The 9,219-nt window shown below is 40.8% G+C and overlaps 1 protein-coding gene across 1 annotated transcript; it reads left to right on the top strand.

Annotated features, from left to right (window-relative positions):
- Window positions 1–897: 897 nt before the first annotated feature.
- On the top strand, window positions 898–4,306 carry FIBIN (fin bud initiation factor homolog). Its single transcript, XM_047776118.1, has one exon. The coding sequence runs from the start codon at window positions 1,436–1,438 to the stop codon at window positions 2,069–2,071; it is 636 nt and encodes a 211-aa protein (XP_047632074.1). The 5' UTR covers window positions 898–1,435; the 3' UTR covers window positions 2,072–4,306.
- The last annotated feature ends 4,913 nt before the right edge of the window (window positions 4,307–9,219 follow it).

The following is a 9,219-nucleotide window of genomic DNA, read 5'->3' as shown; positions in this document are numbered from 1 at the left end:
TAAGCTCCAAGAGGGGAAGGATTTGTCTCTATTTTTGTTCACTTTTTTACAGTACCTAAAATAGATTTGCTGTATAGTAAATGCTCAATAAACACTTGGTGAACAAATCAGATGACCTTCAGGCAATTTGCTAAGCAATTCTTAAATCAGAAATTAAAATGGTGAAAAAAATACTTTTTTTTCTAAATGAAATTGAAAGACCTGATGACTTAATGAGTGCCAGCCCAACTACAATCTAACTTTGTGACAATAAACAATTTGTTTAACAGTCTATTCCTTGGCTTCCCTGAAAGGAAAATGGAGATAACAGTACTAGCCCATATTCCTCAAAAACTTTTAAGTGTCCCCAGGGGGGTAATAGCTGTAAAGATGTAGGTTAAAGATGCAACGGAGGAGCTTAGCAAGGATGGTTTTTCAGAAAATTAAACAGACTGTCCCTTGCTGATGAAACTGAAAAATCCTATATATCAACTTTCGTTCCTCTACATACTAGCAACCATACCTGAGTCAGTTTTCTATATTCCTATTTCTTCCAAAGTATTGGTATTGTAAAATTTAATTAACCATTTCCAAACAGAACTGCCATTTCCTACACTTCAAATTTGCTTCAGTCATAAACTTTTTAATGATAAAAATAGATACACTTACAGAGTACAATCTAACTGACACTTACTATAAAGCGTGAAATGGCATTTCTTCAGGCTAATTACCCTTCCTCTCAACATGTTAATAGCAAATCAGTCTTCCTGTTGTGAGAATTCTTTTATCCTCTTCTCTTTTATTTCTTCTTTCTTTGAAGCTACAGTCTCTTTTCCAGGATCTCCTTAACAATCTTCAAAAATAGACCCTGTACCTTTAATAGCGGAGACCTGGTGAGAGGTTTCTTTCCAAACTTGTTCCTTGGCTTCCAAGTGACGAAACCAGCTGTAATTTGAGAGCTGAGAGATCCTCAGGATATCATTAGCCAAAGGAAAAGCTCCGCATTCCCACCCAGTCCAGGAGCTGAAATACTATCCCAGGGCAAGAGCCTTTCTCTCCAGCTACAGGCTCCAACTCCCCGGGGCAAGGGGGAACTCGGAGAGCGAGAGTGGCGCAGCGGAGCCAAAGTCCTGCAAGAGCCCTGGAGGAGGGGATCCCTATCCGCGCCGGGATCCCTCCAGGAAAGAGGAGGCTGAGTTCTAGTCACCCGATCCAGCGCAGGAGCTCAGAGCGACTGTGCATCCTGCGCTGCTGGCTGCGGGGGCTGCTACCCAGGCTCTTGTGCCGCAGCCACATGAAGCCAGCTGGGGAAGGGGGGCCAGGGTGCAGCAAGCCAGCTGGGATTGAGGCTGACGCCGCCGTCTCTGGGAAGCATTGACTTCCAAGGGGACCCCCTTCCTTGTTTCCCGGGCAAAAAGTCTTCTCCAGGGGTCCCCTTTCATTCTGAACATCCAGGATGGTGTTCCTGAAGTTCCTCTGGATGGGTTTTCTGTGCCACCTGTGTCAGGGCTACTTCGATGGTCCTCTCTACCCAGAGATGTCCAATGGGACTCTGCACCACTACTTTGTGCCCGACGGGGACTACGAGGAGAACGATGACCCCGAGAAGTGCCAGCTGCTCTTCAGGGTGAGTGACCACCGGCGCTGCTCCCAGGGGGAGGGTAGCCCGGCCAGCAGTCTGCTGAGCCTCACCCTGCGGGAGGAATTCACGGTGCTGGGCCGCCAGGTGGAGGACGCCGGGCGCGTCCTGGAGGGCATCAGTAAGAGCATCTCCTACGACCTGGACGGGGAGGAGAGCTATGGCAAGTACCTGCGGCGGGAGTCCCACCAGATCGGGGACGCTTACTCCAATTCGGACAAGTCCCTCACTGAGCTGGAAAGCAAGTTCAAGCAGGGCCAGGAACAGGACAGCCGGCAAGAGAGTCGGCTCAACGAGGACTTCTTAGGGATGCTGGTCCACACCAGGTCCCTGCTGAAGGAAACGCTTGACATCTCTGTGGGGCTCAGGGACAAATACGAGCTGCTGGCCCTCACCATCAGGAGCCATGGGACCCGGCTAGGTCGGCTGAAAAATGACTATCTTAAAGTGTAGGTGGAAGAAAGCACTGCCTGCGGAGAGGGCATCAAATCAAACCCCATAGTGGAGGGTGGGGGACAGAAGATGGGGCTAACTTTTTCCTTATACTTATGATTTTTTAATAACCAGATTTGCACTTGGAGAATGATCAGAAGTGATCTTTAAAAAGCAAGAACTGAGAGTTGAATGATTTTAGTTTTGTACATTATTTATGTGATTGTTATTGATTTGTCACCTGGAAAGAACAATGTAAAGCCTTGCCTCTCACCTTTCCTAGAAGGGCTTTATAAACTCTGCAGCGACACCTGTTTCAGCCACATCTGAAAGGTCACAGTTTATGCAGTAGGTACTGATTAAACCTCCCCATCCTGGAGATTATGTGAGAATACCCAGGGAGCATGTGCACAGCTCCTTTCCATTTTCAGCCTTCTCTCTTGGGCTCTGAAAGCTGTCAAAGTCGCCTGTTTTGCAGATGAGGTCAGAGGTGCAGCTCGGCATGCCTGTTTCTTCTCCTTTTCCCTCTTATTTATTAACCATGGTCTCCAAGGTTTTGTTTTTAGTTGATTTCTTTTTGGTTTTGGTTTTTGAAGTTTTTTTGAAATAGAGTATTGGCTTGAAACTATAAACAAATCACCTTTTGCAGCAGGATGAATAGGGTGCCTCTGTGGGTGTGTATAAATTAAAGGGTCCACGTTTAGGGAGTCTAAGCCATGTGGTGGTTATGCACTTCTAATGATATGCTGATTTGCTGTGTCTCTCATTGTGCGTCTGTGTCATCAGAACTGCAGGTACATTACAGAGAAGCAGGTAAATTGTCCTGACACCACCTTTAGGTTACCAGTGTATTCTTTCTCATTTGGAGGTTTTACTTCTGTTTGCTTATTGGAAGCTTGTACTTCAAGTAGGGGGAATTCTAATTCTCATAATTCCTTAACTGATTTTTATTATTCAGCCAATAAATATGTTCTTGTATAATATTTGCTTATTTTCTAATTTATATCCATAATTTTTATACTTTAAAGAGGGGCCAATGCAAAAGGAAAGAGAAGGCTAATATTTAAGCCAGTTTACTTTGTGTCTATGATAAAGAAGGCAAGGAGGCAACCTTCCCTTCCCTGCTACCCTTATCATCCTCAAAACAAAACAAAAAAACCTAGGCTATGCCAGAACTTGATCTAAGCTGGTCAGCCTAAAAACTCCAAATTTCTCTAGTTTCCCCCAAAGAATCAACTGATAAAGTTTATGGCAAAGCTCAGAGCCTCTATGCCCTCAGAATGCAGAGGGAGGTTTCCATTCTAAGTTATAGAAACTACAACAATGTCTATTAATTTTGAAGACAGGTCTACACTAATTAATGATTTTTAAAAGTGGAAATGCACTCTGTTTCATCTTTCTCTAGCCAGTCCTCACCCTCATCTTAAAAATGCTTTTCTTTCACCCATATGCACACATATACACACAAACATTCAGGGAAATAAGTGTTCATAATCTACTCTTCAACAAGAAGGCTTTTTTCTGTCCCGTGCATGAGGAATCCAGTTTTCTATTCCTATGAAGTGTCCAATATCTTCCTATAACAACAGGAGAAATGGAGGCCAAGGAAGTAACCGAGCTCCACTGGTACTAACAGCTCCAGGTCCTCCTAGATTTAAGTACCAGACATACTGCTCTTCTCTTCTCAAGGATGCTGAGAGATGAGAGGGAGTGGCTTGAAGCCTGAGATCTTGCATAACTATTTCATTGTTTAAAATTTTAAAAAAGAACAAAATGTGGAGTAATACTTAATCATTTATAATTTCTTTTCGTCACCTAGAGGCCAGCTATTAGCTGCCTCCAGTGTGCGTGGAGATCATTTAAGATCATTTAAGAGAGTTTCCTTCTTTATTCTATGAAAGATGAGGGAAAAAATAAGAGCAGAGGCAAAGGAGAAGATACTTGGTACTTAAATGATTGTAGTTTGTAGTCACAGCACTTCATCTCTCAAGACTTCTGTATTACCCACTTCACAGTGATTGAGTCTAATCCATCATCATTAACAACAACAAAATAGCCACCTGTTTTGAGAACTCAGCTCAGAATTATTGGTTAGGGCCTGTGCTAAGAACTTTGCCTGGGTATTTTTCCTTCGATTCTAACAATAAACTATGTGAGGAAAGTATTAGATAAAAGGAATTAATATATGTCAAGGGTTTAGAATAGTACCTGACACAGAGTGAATCCTCAATAAATGTTCGTTGTTGCTGTTACTAATTTATTATTGTCATTATTTTTATAACCGAGGCCTATAATGCTGAGGCAATTTTCCCAAAGTTAAAACTGTGATGTCTTATTTACTTCATTATGCTCTCTCTTTTTAAGCTGATAGCTATCTAGTGGGATATATGATCAAATAAAATAAGAATGTGGAAGGTAGGGGTCCACTGAGGCTGCCAGGTGTCCACTGCAAATGTGGTCCCTAGTCAGCCTACAGAAGTTCAGATGTCTGAGAGCTGGCAGTCAGAAGCTGAGTGTCTCCACTAGTAACATAATTCCTCACTGGTGCTTTCTCCGCGTGATGCATTATTCAGTATCATTCATCTTCACACTCCCAATCTTACCCATGTGAAAATGTCCATATACATACTATGGAACATTCCATAGATACCACTCCATCTAGAGTCAGACAATAAAGGGCACCAGTCCATGTTAGCCTCTACAACAGCCAAAGCCACACTCAGAGAAGCTGGCAGGTGTGTGGGTGTTACGGATAGCAGACGAGAGAGGCTGTCCCATAGTTGCCATACTTTCATTGCCTTTTAAACTCGCCTCTGCAATGCTAAGGAAATAGATTCAAACTTTCTGAAAGAAGCCCCAAAACTTCAATTATAAACTATTTTAACAAGTAATAATCGTGTCCAGGAAAACCACTAAAGATATGAAATCTCCCTAAAGGGTACCATGGTTAAATTTACTTGGGCCTTTTTCAGAGGATGATTATTAAAATCTTCTTGATAAGGACTTGAGTGTGAAATATAAGTGCTAAATGTGGTTTATAAATATTTTAATATAAAATGAAAAACAACTGGAGACATAAAAAGTCTTGGTTAGAAATGGAATAGACATGCGTAACAATTAATCACCAGTATAGAAATGTTTTAATAATTTTGGAATCAGGAATACTATTTCCAAGGTCAAGATCCCCATGGATATGTTATTCATCAAGCATTTTAAAGTGCCACCATATGAGGGAAACTAGGATAGACATAGTATAGTGGGCCCTGTGTATCCACATCTGTGGATTCAACTAATCTCAGATCAAAAATATTTGAAAGAAAAAAAAATTCCAGAAAGTTCCAAAAATTAAAACAAAAAGCAAAAATAGCACACTGGCAACTATTTACATATCATTATGTTGTATTGGGTATTATAAGTAATTTAGAGATTATTTTAAGTATACAGCAAGATGTGTATAGATTATATGCAAATACTATACCATTTTTCATAAGGGACTTGAGCAATCCCAGGACTGGGGTATCCACAGGGTCCTGGAACCAATCCCCTGTAGACACCAAGGGACAGCTCTGTATAGACATGTGAGGAAACTAACACCTAAACAAAGAATTTGAGTGTGGCAGCACAGAGGATTGGCGGATGTACAAGTTTCTATGGAAGTTCAGCAAGAATCTACACTAGGAGTGTCTGGAAAATGTAAAGTCTAAATAAAATAAGCATTTTGTATTGTCATGCACACAAGAGATAAAGGAATTTCATTGTTGCTGTTATTATCATTGTTATTTCTCTCTTTAAATAACTTATTTTTTTGATTACATAAACCATATCTGATGAATTCTAACAAATAACAAATAGCAAAACACAAATAACTTTGGATTCTCAAACACCCCCTGCCATGTACTCACCATTTGCATTTTGGTGTATTTTTTTTTTCTTTAGTACTTTTCACACATATCTATGTATTATATTTTCTTTAGAAAAAAAATGATACTATAAAAATACATCATTTTGTAACCAATGTATATTTTAAGTGTTAAATACGCTTGGTTGCATAAATCTCTTGAAAACGCTTAAATCTATCTATAGTGCTTCAGGAGGCAGGCATTCTGGGTTCAGATCTTGCCCCACCACCATGTATTATTAGCTGTGCAAATTTGAACAAGTCCCTTAAATGTCCTGAAATTCAGTCTTTTGGTTTGCAATGTGAAGATAACAACAGCTAATGTTTCCCAAACAGGAATAGCTCAAAGTGGTTTCCATACGTTATCTTATATAATCCTCCCAGTGTTCTATTTCAGATCGATGTTACGGTTTCTGAACTTTTGGGATAAGGACACGGAGGCACAAAGAGTTTAAGGTCCCACAGCGAGACAGGAATGGAGTCAAGATGCCAACTCAGGCAATCTGACTCTTCGACTCCACTCATAACCACTAATGATGCTTTTCCTTTCTGGAAGCAGGAGACTGGACACATGATTTCTTAATGCTCTGCCTATTCCAGGATCTCTGGTAAGTGGCCAGTGAAATGAATATTTTCCTTATATAATTTCCTTAACTGAGAAAAGTTAAACCTCAATTCTCACAAAGAACTTTTTTCTCTGGTTGGTTTTACCCTGGGCGAAGTATCTTCTTACACCCATATTACTGTGTGATTCTTCACCTAAGAACACCTGGCTTTGTGTTTAACAGGACATTTTCCAAGCACTTTCACATGTATTATCACATATGTTGTGGATGCTAAACTTGTCAAAACAGTTCATGGAATTCACTATTTGGAGAAGGTGGACCAATATTCACAGCTAAAAGTGTTATTCAGTCAAGATTGAATCCAAATATAAAAGTTCCTGGTCCAGGCACCACTTACCCTGCAGGGCTATTTGTCACTCACCTGTTCATTGACTCAAAATGCATTCATTGGATGCCTATGATGTATCTGGAACTCTTGAGGATACAGTAATCAGACAAAATGTATGCCTTCCTCGAGCTTATATTTAAATATGCAAATTTAAAGAATTCATTAGGCCTCCTTTAGTGGGGGAAGAGATAAATAAACTAAAACTATACACATGTTAAGCAGGGTAGTATTTTAGCTGAGATGGTTGAGAAGACCTGAGTAAGTAGAAGTTATTTGACCTGAGCCTTAAATCTTTAGGAGAGGGCCAAGAATGTAACTATTAGAGGAAAGAGTGTTCCTGGTAAAAGAATAGCCAGTACAAAGTTTTTCAAGCAGAGATTATTTTATATGTTTGAGAAGATGAGGGAAGAAAATCAGTGGGACTATAGCAGAGCAAGTCAGAGAAAGAACAAAAGACCTTGAGGAGAGGAGAACTGAGGCTAGGTAATATAGGAACTAGTTGGGAAGTTCCTGTCGTGGCGCAGTGGAAATGAATCCAACTAGGAATCATAAAGTTGCAGGTTGGATCCCAGGTCTCGTTCAGCAGTTAAGGATCTGGCGTTGCGGTGAGCTGTGGTGTAGGTCGCAGAGGCGGCTCGGATCGGATGTTGCTGTGGCCCTGGCGTAGGCCAGCAGCAATAGCTCCGATTAGACCCCTAGACTGGGAATCTCTATGTGCCACGGGTGTGGCCCTCACAAGACAAAAAAAAAAAAAAAAAAAAAAGACAAAAAATAAATAAAAAATATAGGAACTAGATGGTTATCATAAGAAATTTGATATTACTCTAATTTCTAGGCACTGGAAGTCTAAGGAGAGGATATATTTGGATATTAATATGGTATATGTAATATTGGAGTACTAATAATATTTGGGTATTGTTCAAATTTTGATTATCTAATTTCTATTTGGAAAATATTCAAATTTCAATGCACTTGGAAGTCTAAGTGAAGAGTCATACTATCTAATTTACAGGAAAACGGCCACACTGGGAGGAGATTATATATAGCACAGCACGAGTGGAAGGAGGAAAGCCGCTTGGTGGGGTGGCTACTGGGTCATGCTCATGAGAGGTAACAAAAGCTTGGTCTAAGGGGGAAGTGGTAAAGACAGCAGGAGCAAACTGGACCCTCTGCAATTATGTCCCATTATTGCTTTTGTCCAAGTAGAGTGTGTGTCATTATTTCCAAGCTTCTTCTGCACCGAATCCCTCTTTGGATTTAACTACAGCATTGCCTCCCTCGGATTCTTGACCACTTTCCCATCCCCTCAGTGGTGGCTGGATGTGTATGAATGACTACATCGGGCTATAAATATATGGATGCCAGCTGACCCCTCTCACTCTAAACCCCAACTCTGGCCCACTAGCCCAATCCCTCTCTACTCTACTTGACAGGCTGGAACGGATAGACATGTGAAGGTGGAGATTTGCACTCAACCACAGGGATGACTCATTTGGTTGACTGCTGCACAAAAATAATGTAATTGTTCTAAAATTTAAACAACTTCCCTTTACTAATTATCTCAGGCATCATCAATGCCTCTCTTTTTATTCTGCATTTATCTTCATAGGAATTTCAAGATGGATAACCTGTATCTAAATGTAAAACTTTTCTCTTGAGGCTTTTGAGTGACTTCAGAATTTTGCATTGTCTTTTATTTGATAAGGGCACAGAGAACCCTATTTTGATTCTAATAAGCACTTACTTGGATGGCTTGTACATTTCACCATCTCCCTCTTTGCTTTTCCATGAAAAACAGACGACATTTTTTGTGTCAATAGCTTGCTGTTTACGGAGAAGAATCTGACAGCTCTGATTAATGAGGTCGAGCCTCCATGCTTTGGGATTGGTGGTAATGGCTTGCATTTTCCAGTTGTGAAAAGTTTCCTCCTGCAGGAGTTTAGGAAATGTGTTTCCTGAATGTCTTTTCTTGCTTTGATCTTTGCCCAGCTCTCTAAATGCTGGTGCTCCACTCAACTTTCAAAATGTATGCTTTGCTGGCCGATCCACTGAACCAACCACTAACATTTTCCACATGGTTCTACTGCAGATGAAATTTTAAAAAGCAGAAAATCTAGTGGGTTTGCTTTGTTCTGAGGTGTATTTTTGCCTACAGTTCCATTGTCCATTTTCTCTTGCCCTGGTCTCCCCCTCTCCCTTGCCTTAGCCAAGCTCTTTCTCTCCTGTTTCCTCCTTTGCTCTCTATCTCTCCCTCTCCTCTTGCTATTAGGAGCATGGGGAGTAGAGGCAGAATTCTGATTCACATCATGCACGTACA

This window comes from Phacochoerus africanus, chromosome 4 (genome assembly GCF_016906955.1).
Source record: "Phacochoerus africanus isolate WHEZ1 chromosome 4, ROS_Pafr_v1, whole genome shotgun sequence".
NCBI classification, from domain to species: domain Eukaryota; kingdom Metazoa; phylum Chordata; class Mammalia; order Artiodactyla; family Suidae; genus Phacochoerus; species Phacochoerus africanus.
The sequence above is the reverse complement of the archived record's forward strand: the minus strand, read 5'-3'. Positions and strand labels throughout refer to the sequence as shown.